The sequence below is a fragment of the Pipistrellus kuhlii genome, unplaced genomic scaffold (genome assembly GCF_014108245.1).
Source record: "Pipistrellus kuhlii isolate mPipKuh1 unplaced genomic scaffold, mPipKuh1.p scaffold_m20_p_6, whole genome shotgun sequence".
NCBI lineage: Eukaryota > Metazoa > Chordata > Mammalia > Chiroptera > Vespertilionidae > Pipistrellus > Pipistrellus kuhlii.
Window position 1 is genome coordinate 74463047 of NW_023425562.1, and position 16000 is coordinate 74479046.

The 16000-nt window shown below is 47.2% G+C and overlaps 1 protein-coding gene across 3 annotated transcripts in view; it reads right to left on the bottom strand.

Annotated features, from left to right (window-relative positions):
- Nucleotides 1–2186: 2186 nt before the first annotated feature.
- The window catches only part of B4GALT5 (beta-1,4-galactosyltransferase 5), a 79043-nt gene continuing 65229 nt past the window's right edge, over nucleotides 2187–16000 (bottom strand). For 2 of the 3 annotated variants that reach the window (XM_036418208.2, XM_036418210.2), the window contains exons 3-9: nucleotides 13072–13185; nucleotides 11932–12056; nucleotides 10922–11038; nucleotides 10134–10321; nucleotides 8738–8860; nucleotides 6189–6290; nucleotides 2187–5340 (exon numbers count right to left, since the gene is read on the bottom strand). In XM_036418208.2, the coding sequence (XP_036274101.1) occupies nucleotides 5193–5340; nucleotides 6189–6290; nucleotides 8738–8860; nucleotides 10134–10321; nucleotides 10922–11038; nucleotides 11932–12056; nucleotides 13072–13185 (917 nt within the window). In that variant the 3' untranslated portion in view covers nucleotides 2187–5192. Of the gene's footprint in view, nucleotides 5341–6188; nucleotides 6291–8737; nucleotides 8861–10133; nucleotides 10322–10921; nucleotides 11039–11931; nucleotides 12057–13071; nucleotides 13186–16000 lie in introns of those variants that run through there. The other variant, XM_036418211.2, reaches the window with a different exon arrangement.

Consider the following 16000-nt stretch of genomic DNA (forward strand, 5'->3'; position numbering starts at 1 on the left):
GACTCTCCTGTCCTAGCCCCTCACTTTCCTCCTGCCTCTCTTGCTGTCTGCTCCGTTCACTCACCCTCTTCTCAAACGTCATTAAACGGAGATGTCAGAGATCGGGCCACAGGCATCTTCTCTTCGCTCTCCAACGATTCCAGCTCCACTCAGTTCAACCTCCTCTGCGCCTAGATCGCAAGTCCATCCCTGGTCCTGACCACTCCTCTCAGTCCCAAAACCAGAGCATGTATGACTGCCCATGTGTCACTCTGTTTGGATGTCTCAAAACGCCTGAACTCAGCACACCCTCAACGGATCCAAGGACCCTCCCTGGGAACCTGGTCCAATTCCAACGCCCCCGCCTCAGGGAATGGCCTTGTCATCCACCAAGTGGGGAAGCCAGCAGCTCAACGAAATCCTCCATCCCAACAGCAATCCATGCCAAATTGTCTTATCCCAGCATCCTCCTCTCCACGGCTCTTCCCCCAGCATCCTCCTCTCCACTGCCTTACCCCAGCATCCCCCTCTCCACAGCTGTCTTCCCCCAGCATCCTCCTCTCCATGGCTCTTCCCCCCCAGCATCCTCCTCTCCACTGCCTTACCCCAGCATCCTCCTCTCCACAGCTGTCTTCCCCCAGCATCCTCCTCTCCACGGCTGTCTTACCCCCCAGCATCCTCCTCTCCACAGCTCTTACTCCAGCATCCTCCTCTCCATGGCTCTTCCCCCAGCCTCCTCCTCTCCACGGCTCTTACCCCACAACATCCTCCTCTCCACGGCTGTCTTACCCCAGCATCCCTTCTCTCCACGCTGTCTTACCCCCCAGCACCCTTCTCTCCACAGCTGTCTTACCCCCCAGCATCCTCCTCTCCACGGCTGTCTTACCCAGCATCCTCCTCTCCATGGCTGTCTTCCCCCAGCCTCCTCCTCTCCACGGCTGTCTTACCCCCCAGCATCCTCCTCTCCAGGGCTCTTACCCCCCAGCATCCCCCTCTCCGCGGCTGTCTTACCCCCCAGCATCCTCCTCTCCACGGCTGTCTTACCCCCCAGCATCCTCCTCTCCACGGCTGTCTTACCCCCTAGCATCCTCCTCTCCACGGCGGTCTTACCCAGCATCCTCCTCTCCACGGCTGTCTTACCCAGCATCCTCCTCTCCACGGCTCTTACCCAGCATCCTCCTCTCCACGGCTGTCTTACCCCCCAGCATCCTCCTCTCCACGGCTGTCTTACCCCAGTATCTTCCTCTCCACGGCTCTTACCCCAGCATCCCTCCTCTGTGTATGGGCCCATGGACTGGAGTCACCTGATTGGCCCCCTGCTCCCCCTTTGCTTTTCTACAATTCCCCACTCCCCCTGCAGCTGGCAATTTATTAAAAATTACTGTCTAATCACATGACACTGAGCCCTACTTGCTGGAAACTCTTGTACCCACTGCTCTAAGGATAACGTCTAAACTCCTGACCTTGGCCCACAAGGCCCCTGCAGTAGAGTCTGGCCCAACCCAACCCCCCAGCCTAACAGTGCCCAGTGTGGTCCTCTGATCTCTCCAAGCTTCCTGGCTTCCTGCTCCTGCGGATGCCCTGCTCACCCCTCCTCAGCTCACCCACCGTACCGCAGGGACACCTGCCCTCCATGCACCCGCAGCCCACAGTGTCCCCTTCACAGCGCTCATCAAGGTTGTCACTTTAACCTCGGTGGGCGGGCGGGGAACAGTAAGCAATGACACTGACCCTGTCTTATTGCTCGTCATTATGTCCCAGCTCCTGGCACAGAGCGTTACACTCACTAAATACTAGCGAGCGGTCAGCATTCTACAATTAGACTCTCTGAGCAGAACCAGGCAGACGGCAAACTCTGGAGTGATCCAGTGGACCTTCTGGATCCACCTGTGGAACTTCCCCTCCCCTTGCTCAGGGATCTTATTCGACCTGGGCATCACCTGGTCGATTCTTGAAGAAAACCCGGGTGCGGCAGGAGGTCTGGATAGTCCATGGGGTTCGTGCTTCTGCTACCCTGGCTGCGTTTTTCACCAACTGGTCTGGCTGGGAGAGTCTGGTGGGCAGTGCTCCCTGAGGAACCCCCGGTGGTGAGCGGAGCAAAGAGCCGCCCAGCGCTTGAAGGAGCACATGGAGGAGCTGAACTCGCTTAAGAAAGGAAAGGCCAGAGAAGCCACGGGGTCCTGGGCAGAGAGAGACGACCACCACGGTTTGGTTCTTGAATATGTATTTTTTACTGAAAAAAATCATTCATAAATTAACATACAAAAATGTACAAACACATGAGTAAATAATGTAATGACAAAGGACTATCTTCGTGAAAAGTGTTTTTTAAAACATCTTTAGATTTCAGTGCAAAAATGTACCCCTGGCACCTCTTAAAACATAAGAGCAAGCTCAAAAAAACGTAGTGATGGGAATAAGCTAGCTAAGTTCCATGTCATCGTCAATGGTGAGTGGATACAATCAATACATGTGGCTGCTGTTCCGCTATTGATGTCTGCGACAGAGGAGCTCTAACTAGAGTCCCTGTAATGTCAAAATGATTATTTTTGCAAATAACCCCTCTCCCCCCCCCCCAAAAAAAAACACCCAAGAGTGTGAAAGGAAAACCTTTCCCTGTACTCAATAATCAAAGACAAGAATGATGTAAGGGGTCACCCATCAGTAGCCTTAAGCAATTTCAGCTGCCAAAATATGCACAAGGTCACACTTGGTTCTTATTGTTCCTTTTCTTTTTTGACATGAGAATTTCACACCATTAACAGCACACCGGCCTGGCTGTGTGTTTTTAACATTTCAGTTTGCCACACAACACTCAACGCGGTGGATAAATGGCTAACAGCACACAATAAGAGTTCACACTAATAATACACACTTACACATGATTGCAAGGTAATTTAAGTGACCCCACTTCATGAGACCTTCCCTTCTTGTCCTCAATCCAGCATTTTCTTTTTTTTAAGTCAGGTGTCAGCCTTTTGCCAACATTTGGCTCCTGGCTGCAACTACATCAGTGAAAAAAGCTTCAAAGAAGATCACTTTAGAACACTGCCAACTATTATACCAAGCAGTCTGTCCTGGCCATTTCTGCCGAATGGCATCCTGGCTTTGTCACCCGGAAAGCAGCGCGGCCTTCAGTGATGGAGGGAGGAAGGGGGGTGAGAAGGTGAGGAGCCAAGGCCAGCACAGAGGTCTCGGGTGGGGGCTGGGGGGTGTGAGAGGGGAAAGTAGTCTTTATTGCTATATGCACCATACATCAAAGGAAAACCAAATGAACTTCTGTGTGTAATGTTCCCTCGTGAAGGTCTTTTAAAGCATGAAATTCTCAAATTCTTTTAAAACATATGATACAACTTACCAGCATTTTCAAGGGCAGCAGCCTGCTCTCTCATACAAGCCGATAAGAACAACTAATTTTCTAAATATCACTCTATTCTTCAAAAGAACAAAAACATGAACAAAAGCAAGGCCTGGCCAATCACTCCCACAGCTTGTGGGGATCATACGTCCATGGAACCAACACATGCAATGGAGAAAACCCCAACCCACATGTGTATACAAATATACCCCTACACACACATCCATGTAAACCATGAAATTAAGGAAGTTGAAGGCAAACAAGGCAATTAAAAAAAATATGAAGTACTCTTCAGAAAGTACTCCCAATCACGATATATAAATATGTCTTATGGAAAGGGAGGGGGAAACTGGCATTTCTCAAAATTCTGCAGAAGTCCCCGGGGACTAAGAATTGAGGGGTTTGGCTCAGGGCAAAAACAGGGAGGCACAAATTCAAATGCAATTTAGAACGTGACTTCCCAAAGCACACGGGGGTGAAGAGACCACGTGGCTCCTGCACCTGGCTTTGCCAGTTTAATTTAAAGCTCTGATGTGGTCTAACCTGGATCCCAGCTGACCCACAGCACACAAGAGCCACTTGCTCCCGGCTGGTTCCTCATCATCCGATTGCTCGTTAGTTCTATGTATTAGTTAACAATGTTGACAAGGAATCTTTCCAGAAATCAGAAAGGAAATATTCAGAGGGATCACTAGAATTTAGGCACAGGTTTCAGATTTTGTGGCCGTGTTCCACAAGAGGAAAAAAATTTGAGAGGCAGGGTGGGGGTGGGGGGGGTGGTGCAGGGGGAGACACCACTCATCCTCTCCTGATGATGGTGAATGGACGGAACAAAGTGCAGGGACCCATGGGTGGGCGTGTGCCCGCACCACCACCACCACCCGCCCCCCAAGGGCTTGCTTGGAGCAGAGGGCACGCCTGCTGTAAAACAGGAACCTCCTGTTTAGCCAAAGATTGGGAAGAGCCTGTCCGTGCCCAACAGGGGGGCGGAATCCAGAGCAAAAGTCAAGAGCAAGACCTTGGGAGAAGGGGCCGGGCGGGGCAGGAGTGGGTGCCAGTGACAAAGACTGGACTGTTTTGTTCTTTCGCGACGTGCCCTAAGTCCACTCCCTTCCAAGGTGATAGCAACTTGGGAGATATGTTCTTCCCAGCGTTTTAACTGAATTCCTGCATTTGCCAGCCAAAGAAGTGATCTTATACGATAAATCCTCAGTTTGAATCAAAGCCAGCTATAAAATTAAATTTAAAAAAGGCATTTTACATGGCTTATTTACAATTATACTTCTTCAAGAAGTGATTGTTACATGTCTATTTATCGTCCCCAATCCCTCCCCTCTACCCTCGATCCCCACCCAAAGCAGGTAATTTAAAAAAAATGAAACGAAGAGGACACCAGAGACGACGGTGTGCGGAGTCTCATTTGCTCTTCCTAAAACACAGCTGCCTGCGGTGCGCTTGCTGCCTCTTCGCTCCGAAGGCCAAGAAGCTCCAAAGGCCGCTCGGCGGGCAGGCTCTGGGCAGGCCCACGGCGGGTCGCAGTTCGGTTCTGGAGACTGTGGCTAGGACGGGACGCTGGGGAGGAGACGGAGGAGAGCAGCAGGACAGACGTCTGTCTTGTGGAAATAGAAAGCAGTCCTGATGAAAGGAGTTCCCGAGTGGACTCCCCGATCCCAGCGGTCCGAACAGCGGGGGCGCTGTGCGCGCGTACTCTGCTCACAGTTTCTCTTGGACCCTGTGATCCTTCATTAGACACCGTTTTTCTAATTCCCATCCCGCGTGGAGCCCCAGGACCTCTCCACACATCAGGCTGCTTTCGTGGTGGTGGTGGGTAAAGCAACACACATTCCCTCCTCGTTCAGTACTCGGTCACCTGAGCCAGCTCAGGTGTCAAGTTGACGGTAATGTTTTTATACAAGGCGTCATATGTGATGTTTGCAAAGTAGTTCAAGTTGTTGAGGCCGTCCAGCCCTTGCCGCTCTTTGGACCTCCTCAGCAGGGCATACCTGTTGGTGCAGAGAACAGAGGTGGCTGTGAGGGAGTCTGACCCCCTCAGGACAGACGATGGAGCCCACAGGGGAGGGAGGACACATGGCGGGAACGGCCATTCAGACGCGGTTATCATTAGAAACACCTCCTGTTTCATGCCAGGTGCTTCATTACAGATTTCTTTAAGGCGCCCACCCCTTAAACAGAGGAGGAAACCGAGGCTCCTGATGTTAAATGACGTGCCCGAGGTCAGATAATGGGGAAGCAGGAGGTGAGATACTAAGACATCAGATGGGGAAGTTCAGAGTCTGTATTCAGGGCCCTGTAATTCCCAAAAAGACAGAGTCCATGCAATCAGAATCGGCTCTCCAGAGCCCATCCTCCCCCACGAACAGAGACACAGCTGCCCCTGAAGATGCAGATGCCACTCCGTCCGCACGCCCCGAGTCCAACCTGGGATTTACGTGTTGGAAGCAGAGAGGTGTTAAAGCAACGGCAGCCACAGCCAGCAGCTCAGGGCCACCCCTCCAGACGGGAGTCTGCAGGGAGGTGCCAACTCTGCTCTGTCACGTCAGAGCAAGTCCAAGACCTTTGCCCGAGTGACTGCCCAACTCCCTGCAGCTGCAGAGGAGACAGTAAAGCTTACGGTGTAGACGGAGTGACTCCCTTAAAGGCTCTTACAATCGATAGCCTGACTTCACCCTCAAACGCTGGCCTCACGGGTAAGGATACCTGGGGCCCATCAACAGCTGTCAGAACAGGGCCCGGGAGAGAGGCTGGGGAGTCGGACGAGGGGCTGCTGTGCCCCCTGGGACACCTGGAAACGCAAAGCCCAGGAGTCATAAGAGGAGTAAAAGGCACCCACCTTCCAAGAAACTGGACTTCTCCTCGGTGGTGATGGGGAATGGACTTGTACTTCCCTGTGTCACCTTCCGGCCGGCTCACAGAATAGCCTGCATTCTGTACTCTGCCCAAGACAAAGAGAATGGGCAGTTAGATAAGTGATCAAGTCCTAGGGGTGACCTAGGCCGAGGCTGAGAAACCCAAGTTGAACAACAGAACTTTCTCTGCATCTAAATATTCAAATTACCTATACTCTCTGAATAAGTTCATGGTTTTATAAAAGAAATCGACAAAAAAGTTTTGAAAAAATAAAATAAATTCAAAATGAAGTTCAAAATTCTTGAGGGTAAGGTTGACACGGGTCCCGGGTGGTAGGTCCAACAGTGATGCCCCTGGCAGGCCAGTGCACACCCACTCCTCCTGCCGGCTCGCTGGGGTTCCATCAGACATTCTCAGGGGTGGAAAGAACCGTTCCCTTCCACCAGCTCCCACAAAGCAAGTCAGCAAAGTCAGAGTTGCTACGGGTTTTCTCTGCTTAGGTCTAAATTATGTCTCCGCTCACCTCCCCCATCACTACGGAGATGAACAGATTTACATGACAAATTCTCGATGGAAAACTTCACAGTTCATGGAGAGTCACTACAAGGGAGGCAGAATTTGGAGAAGGTGTTCAGGATATTATCCTGACATGATAAAGATAAGATTTCCCAAGCTGGGCTTACTGGAAACTTAATAAAGCTCTAAGAAATCATTAATAGATTTTGTCTTGTATGGAAAATTTAAAGTCATTTTCATATTATTTCAATATCCTCCTTACTCCAAATTAAACTCTCATTTGGTAAGTATACATGGAATGCCTACTGTGTGCCTGGAATTGTGCAAGGTGCTGGGGAACAAACCAACCACAGTTCCTGCACAGAAACTGCCCCCCTCCCCTGAGCTGGGGGTGGGAGGAGAGAAAGAAAAAGAGAGAGAGAGAGGAAAGTTGTGACAGATTTTCTGGGTGAGATCAACTGGATTCAAGGGCCAGCCAAACCAGTTAAGTTTATGGAAAAGCTCTTCATTCTCCCTAGGTTCCTAGGAAACTCAAATTAAAAGGATGAGATGCCATTTTTACCTAGTAGATTGAGCAAGAATTATCCGGAGCTGCTTTGTCCAGTGTAGTAGCCATGAGCCACTTGTGGCTAAAATTTAAAAGATTGTTTATCTCCATTGTTGGCAGTGGTATAACAAAATGGGCAGCACTGACTAGAATCTTTTTGAAAGAAAATTCGGCAATAATTATAAAAATTTAAAGTGCATTTACTTATTAACTCTGTAATTCCATAACTAGGGATTTAATGGAAATAAATAGTTGCACATGTGAACAAAGGATGTTCAAAATCATGAACAACAGGAGAGCATTGAAATAAATTACTGTGGCCTCACCAGTGTGGCTCAGTAATTAAGCATCGACCTATGAACCAGGAGGTCCTGGATCGATTCCATGTCAGGTCACATGCCTAGGTTTCAGGTTCGATCCCCAGTGTGGGGTATGCAAGAGGCAATGGATCAATGATTTTCTCTCATCAGTGATGTTTCTATCTCTCTCTCCCTTTCTTCCTCTGAAATAAAAATACATTAAAAAAATAAAATAAAATACTGGGTACTGGTACTCCATAAAAGAATACTATGCAATTATTAAAATAATGAAGTGGTCCTCACTATATGAACGTGGTGGGAGGGGAGAAGGGATGTGTCAGAGTTGCTTATATATGAATAGGAAGCAGTAGAAAAAGAAACTGTGTTAAATGGCTACTTCCTGGGAATGAAATAGGATGGCAAAGGGAAGTCAGACTTCCACGCTTTGGTTTCTGTGCTTTTGTACCCCATGAATTCTTACCAACAGATACTACTTTGTAATTAACAGCCAACACATACTTTCTTTTTTAAAGCCAACCTAGAAGTAAACAGAGGTGGCAATTCTTTTGCTTATTCCTGCCTTATTAAATGTCTACACCACACAGAACTGTTCACTCACACTTGTATCACACAAGCCTGGACTGATGGCGCAGATAAATCTGGGCACATCTCTGACATTCAGCCTCTGGCTTGGGGAGGTTTCAGTGAAATGTGCTGAGTGGAAAACACACACCAGATTTTGAAGATTTAGTAAGAAACAAGGAATGTAAAGTATTTCATTAACATTTTATATTGATCACATGTTGAAATATTATTATTTAGAGACACTGTGATAAATATATCACCGGCATATCGTGTTTCCCAGAAAATAAGGCATCCTCCGAAAATAAGACCTAGCGCATGGAAAGATAAGACATCCCCTGAAAATAAGACCTAGCGCAACTTTGGGAGAAAAAATTAACATAAGACACTGTCTTATTTTCGGGGAAACAGGGTATTTTATTACCATACTAAAATTAATCTGCCCTCCTTTTCTTTCTTAACCGTTGGAGAAGTGGCTGCTGGGACCTTTTTAAATTGCACACATGGCTCGTATTCCATCGGTACTGGACAGCACCGCCTGGAGAGTGTGAGGGAGCGCCGCTGGAAGACGCGGGAGAAGGGCCGTACCTGTTCCACAGGTCGTCGTCTTCTCCGCCCCAACCCCAGAAAGCATTAGGGAAGCCATTGATTTTCCGAAATTGTTCCACTGTTAAGCCGCTCACTCCGCCGAAGAACTCAGTGTAAGGAAGCCTAAAAGGAGACAAAGAGCGTCCATCATCTGTGCACGAAAGGTGATTTCTTCCCCCTAGAACAGGCCATCTCGCTGGAAAACTGTCTACCGTAAAACAAGGCTCTCTGTGCTACTGCCCTGAACCACCCGAAACGGTTTCCTCTCGCTGAGATGCATCAACCCGAGTAGCTCATTGAACATTTTTACACCAGCTTTTCTGAGACATAACTGACAAGCCATACAACTCACACATTTCAAGAGCATAATTCAAGCTGAAACCGGTTTGGCTCAGTGGTAGAGCGTTGGCCTGCGGACTGAAAGGTCCCGGGTTCGATTCCGGTCAAGGGCATGTACCTTGGTTGCGGGCACATGCCCGGTAGGGGGTGTGCAAGAGGCAGCTGGTCGATGTTTCTCTCTCATCGACGTTTCTAACTCTCTATCTCTCTCCCTTCCTCTCTGTAAAAAATCAATACATTAATAAAAAAAAGAGAGCATAATTCAAAGATGTTTAGTATGTTCACAGAGTTGTGCAACCATGCCCACAGTCAATTTTAATACATTTCATTACCCCCAACAGAAGCCTTGTATCCATTAGCAGGTACTCTTCATTTCCCCCATTCCCTCATGCAACCACTATTCTCCTTTCTGTTTCTACAGATTTGCCCGTTCTGGACATTTCACATAAGTGAAATCATGTAATATGTTGTCTTCTGTAACTAGTTTCTTTCACTTAGCATGCTTTCATCCACGTTGTTGCATCTAGCAGTACTTCGTTCCTTTATACTGACAAACAGTATTCCACTGTGTGGATCTACTACGTGTCATTTACCCATTCATCAGCTGATGGGCATTTGGGTTGAAGCTAATTGGATTTGCCATCTTTGCATCTCTCATCATCCTTTCAGATTTAACTTATTTTTGTTTTTTTCCATTAAGTTATTTTATTTTATTAAGGTATTACAAATAGTAGTCCATGTGTCTTTCTCCCTCCCCCACATTGACCTCCTTCTGGCCTCCCCTACTCCCTGGCGATTGCCCTCACCTCTCCCCCTGTCCCCCCAATGTCTTGTGTCCACTGGTTATGCTTATATGCGTGCATACAGTCCTTCGGTTGATCTCTTAGCCCCCCAACCCTCCTCTGCCTTCCCGCTGTAGTTTGACAGTATGTTCGATGCTTCTTTGCCTCTGTATCTATTTTTGTTTAACAGTTTATAATGTTCTTTATATTCCACAAATGAGTGAGATCATGTGGTACAGATTTAACTTCTTTAATTAAGAGGAAATGATACTCACAGATACATATACTTATCCAATTTAGTCGCAAAATGCCTTGGCATCTGTCCACATCCATAGTAGTTACGATCACTTTCAGGTATGTGATCCACATCATGAAAAATAAGACAGTCCCAGTCCAAGTCCTTCATCGCTTCTTGAAAGCCGACATTGAAAAGCATGGCTCGGTTGAAGGGCTGGGTGCCAACCTACAGGAGCAGAGCTTTATTTGTAAAAGGACTCTTGAAGCAGTCGCTGCTGCCTCTGCCCTGCCTGAAGGAAACCCACTGGGGAAGATCGCTGGGCCGGAAGTGAGACAGGCCCAGCACCCGCACCACGGCCTCAGGAGTCACCTGACAGCCAGCCTCATTTCCTCAGGAATAGAAGGGATGGGGATGATAAACCAGAGCTGCTCTCTCCACAGCTGTGGTGGACAGCGTTTAGATTACCCAGCCCAGAAAGGAAGGAAGAACACTCTGCCCTTTTACTTACAGCTCCTTATCATAAGGGGAATTTCCTGGAGCCTGAAGACACCACCCAAAGCAGCTCTAGCAAAACCACCACACAAGGGGCCTTTGTTCAAGGGTAAACAAAGCTCCACCCTGGACGCAAATCTGTGGTCCTGACTGAGCCACGTTTCACAGAGGAGCAAAGAATTGCTCTCTGTTCCCCTTCCAGGCTCAGGGTGACTCAGTCACAAGATTTCCGTTTTACCAGCTCTCCACACTGAAGATGGATTGATTAGCTTGAAGCACTCTAACTGCTGCCTCAGAAGAGAAAGGCGAGGAGAGAAAGGACCGACCACTCACTTGCTCAATGACATAAAATGCAAACCGCAGGCGCTGGCGCTGAAGCATGGGAATCAGGTGTCTGAGCAGGACTGGCAGGTGCTCGTGGCGGTTCCGGAAGGGGATAAGGATTGCCACCTGGAGAGGGTCACAGCGAAAAGAAAGAGGCCGTCCTGTTAGTCGCCTCAACTTCAGCAGAATCAGTGACCAGCTCTTGGGGAGTGGAGGCTGCCTTGTCCTCAAGTACTTTAAAGGAAGAACTACTTTGGCAAGTCAAACCTGTGGAGGAAGTGGACCTTGTTCTTGCATGTGCCATACTGTACACATGGTGGGCCTGCTGAATGGAGTCATTCTAGACCACAGCCCAGAGGAAGACACACATCCTACATGGTGACCCAGTACGCGGATATATCCCTAGATATATAAACATTACAACTAAACTACGCATCACAAAAGAATACTTCCCCTTACAACGCGCAAGGCACTTTAACACAGATGATTTATTTAATGATGGTCATTGCACTGACTTTCCATTCTAGCCAACAGGCTGGAAACACGGATCTGCTCCAGACCCTCCTGGGCCCCTGCTGCACCCAGCTGTCTCCCAGGGCTGGCACAGAACAAGTCCTTCAAAATTCTCTGTGTCCGGTGAGCGGCCTCCAGTTTTTACTCCACTAAACTCAGAGTAACAATGGCGAACAGGGCAGGAAGCACTGAATTTGTGAAGATGGCCTCTGTAGATGTGTCCTAAGAGACCTACCAACCCTCCCCACTGCTTAGCCGATAGTCCTCTAAGGAGACAAGAGTGCTGCTCTGTGACCAGAACAATGTAAATGTCTGGCCATACAGGAGTCCTCAGGGGACACCCATCCTCCTCAGGGGACACCCATCCCTCCAGAGTATTTCCATCACATGCAAACACTTCTCACTGGGCAGCAGGAAGCAAATTACAAATCCCCTGGTGGTGAAGCCCACGGGGATGGGAAGCAATGGCAGGTCTGAGCACTTCAGGTCCTGACTCCACACCCTACCTTCCAGCGGGGCACGCAATCGGAAGGTGCCCAGTGACCTCCGAGCTTGATGGCAGGGTCTTTGGAGAAGAGTTCATGAATGGTATCCATTCCAATTTCACTCATGTTTATGTCTATTGGGCCCTCTGAACAGAGAGAGAGAGAGAGAAAAAAAAAAACATTAAGGCCAGGAAATGGTAGATTCTTTCCCCTATGTCCAGGGTTTTACTCTCCAGAGAAGGTCAATGCTTTTTCAGCTTATCGTTTCTAATAGGAGTGGAGTCCCTTCCTCGGCTTTCCAACTCTTTGCATTTCAGGTCGTCACCATTACTGCAGCCAAACCAAGATGGAGAGTTCTGCTTCGGCCCAGGGTGCAGCGAGAGGTTAAACCCAAGTAAGATAGCAATTGCACTTCTCAGAGAGGAAGGAGAAAAGCAGCTGAGTTTGGAGCCATCTCTGCATGCTCCTGAGGCAAGTGCAGACGCAGTGTCCAGATTCATTTACCTGGTCATGCCCAAACTCAGAACACCCATCTCTAACCTAAGTTAAGAAGTGGAATTGTCTAAGATACAGAAAAGGTATAATGCTTTGTCGTCATTGCTTTAGAGCAGTGCTTCCCAAACTTTTGACAAATGTGTACCCCTTCTACAAGTTTCTTAACGCTGAGTACCCTCATACTCATGAGAACGTAGAATTAGGCACAGCTAAGCACGGTGCAGTGCATATCCCCACCAAACTCTGGTGCAACGCGTATCACACTTTGGGAAACACTGCTTTAGAGTAAGCCTGGGATTTCAAGAAAAAAGGAAAGAAAAAAAGAGCCAACAATTTTTTAAGCCAACACTTGGTTAAGAAAATAACTTTTCTCATATCAAACAAGCTATCATCAGTGTAAAATACATAATAAAAGACGTCCTATCAGGCCCCAATGAGGGTGTGTGTGCAAAGGGCACGCAGAACACGGGCCCCCTTGCAGGGGGGTTGAGGAAGGGTAGGGGCACAAGTCCGTTTCACAGTCTCTGTTTCCACTCCAGAGGGATGTTTATGTTTTCTACGCAGGGAGACACATACAGAGAACAAGAGCATCTTCCCTCTAACTTTAATCAAATACAAAGACAGCAGTTTCAAGGGTGGAGGAAGATAAGCGAGAGCTCTACTCACTCATGGAAGGGAGCCTTTCGGGACAGGTATGGTTTGCAAAGTAGGTGAAGTCTTCAGGAAGAAAAGTTGTGGTTTGTAGGAAGGTCTCACTGTGGTTCAAGTCAAGAGGATAATCTAGAAAGGCAAGGGGGAAAAAAAGGCAACTCAGACTGGTAGGTACATGTGGTCAATTCTGCAATTCTCGGATGTCTACAAAAGAGGGTTTTTTTCTTAGACATAATTTTTTGTGAAGCAGGATTCTGGACTAGCTCTTCATTGCAGCTATAAATTTGAACCCATTAATAAAAATGCTAACCAGATGACACCATTTTAACCACTGTTTCTATTCTGATTGATATTACAGCTTTATATCCACTCAGGTTACTGTCAAATTACCCACAACGTAATTATAAAAACAGTACACACACCCTGTACCTTATTCTCTAAAGCAGGAGTGAGGAACCTTTTTTCTGCCAAGGGCCATTTGGGTATTTATAACATCATCCACAGGCCAGACAAAATGATCAACTTAAAAATTAGCCTGCTATGTTTGGTTAAACATTTAATAAACTCACCCCTCAAGCCTTGGCAGGGCCAGACCAAAAGATTTCGGGCCAGACGTTCCCCACCCCTGCTCTAAGGGAACTACTCTCACTTCTGTTAGCCAACCGCTTTACAGTTACCTCCTTTTGCTCACACAGCTCTTTGTGATGCTTCCGTTTTAGGCCTGACGTGCTGACTTCACACCATGGGGGGGACAGGATTTCCCTCCCTTTCTTCCCCTGCCCCACCACACACATGCCATTTCCACCCTCCAGTCTCCTAACAATCATATATGATAATTGTGGTTGTGGATACTATTCATAGCTGAGAAATGTGGAGAAGTTATGATTACTTTTCCTTCCTTGTTTGAATTTTTTTTTCCTCTGAGTGACTGTCTTGTTTTTATGCTTGCCAAGTTTTTTTGTTAAGGATTTTTTCCCCATTGATTTTTTTTTTTTTTAAGACAGAGTAAAAGGAGGGTGGAGAGAGAGAGAGAGAGAGAAAGAAACATTGATGTGAGAGAGATTGGCTGCTGCCTGCACGGCTGGACCAGGACCAGGGATAGAGCCTGCAACCATGTACAGTATGTGACTTTGACTGGAATCAAGCCCGGGATCCTTTAGTCCGAGGGGCAACCTTCTAACCACTGAGCCAAATCAGCTAGAGCTATTTGCCAAGTTTTATCATAGACTAATGACTAGCTCAATACCATGCCCTAGTTATCACTGCATTCACAGGCATCAGGTATTCTCTCCATTTCATGGCCCAAAGAGGGTCCAGTGCCTCTGACCCACTCCAATTTGGACTGCCTTTCCTCTGGGCCTGACGTGCAGATGCTATCCTGGGATCTCCCTCCTCAGTGTCATCTCTTTACAGAATCGCTCCTCATTTTCCCCAAGTTCAATTTCTCCCCTTTTTCTCGTTTAATGGAGCACATCCTCAAAGCAGCTCTTACAAAGGGAAAAGGGAAGTGATTTTGAAAACTGTACATCTGATTGTTTTTATTCTTCTTCCCTTGACTTGTCGGTTGGTCGAGCTTATAGAATTCTGGGCTGGAAATAATGTTCCTTTAGAATTATGAAGGTGCTGTCCCATTACTCTCTAGATTCCACTGTGTCTGCTAAGTCCAAAGCCATTCTAATCCTGGATCTTTGTCAAGGTGACCAGTAATGTCTTATTGGAATTGTAAAGAACTTTCTCTTTGTTCAGAACATGTCATAGTGGTGTGCCTTGCTAGGGTGTCTATTCTTAGCCATTGTGTTGAACATACCTAGCCATTTTGCTACTCTACCAATTTTCTCAATTTTACCCAGCCCTACTTTTAATGATTATTTCTGCTATAATATTTTTTATTTCAAAGAATCCTTTTTATTTTTCTAAATGTTCATTTCATATAATATATTCTTGTTTCAAGTTTGGTATCCTTTTTTCTCTCACCCTTGAGAATATATATTATTGTTGTTTTAATAGTCTTCTCCCAGCCAAAGCCGGTTTGGCTCAGTGGATAAAGCATTGGCCTGTGGACTGAAGGGTCCCGGGTTCGATTCCGGTCAAGGGCATGTACCTTGGTTGCGGGTACAACCCTGATGGGGGGTGTGCAGGAGGCAGCTGATCGATATCTCTCTCATCAATGTTTCTAACTCTCTGTTTTTCTCTCTTCCTCTCTGTAAAAAAATCAATAAAATATATATATTTTTAAAAATTCTTCTCCCAGAATAGTCTGTTTCTTCTAATTTGCTGCTTCTTGCCTATTTAGATCCCTACGCACAATAGTTGGCCATCTGCTGACATTTGAGTGGGGCACTAATCAGCTAACTGAAAGGGTATAAACAAGGTTCTTCACGATAAGATATTCTAGCCGGAAGTTTGGTTTAGAAACTTCCAGCATCAATATCTTTGGGTCTTTCCTCTTGGTCCCATCACATTCCCCATAGCAGTCTATTCTAGTCTCCTGCCAGAATTGCAGTCCTGGCTATAAGCATCCTGGAACTGAGGAAAACCAAGTTGAGATGAAACCAACTTGAGGGACCCTCTCTTTTGCCATCTTTGAATGTTATCAAGTCTCCAATTCTTTGCCAAGATTGAGAAAGAGATCTGGGCATCTGATTGCTTTTCAAAAAGCTTTCAACCAACCTTTATCCAAGTTGCCACCTTTGTTTCTTTAAAATATATTTTTGTTGATTTCATAGAGGAAGGGAGAGGGAGAGATAGAAACATCAATGGTAAGAGAGAATCACTGATTAGCTGCCTCCTGCACCCCCCACTGGGGCTTGAGCCACAACCGGGGCAGGTCCCCTGACCGGGAAGCAAACTATGACCTTCTGGTTCACAGGTCGACATTCAACCACTGAGCAGCACTGGCCATGTGCCACCTTTATTTTATCTCCAAAAGTACTTCATATTGCTC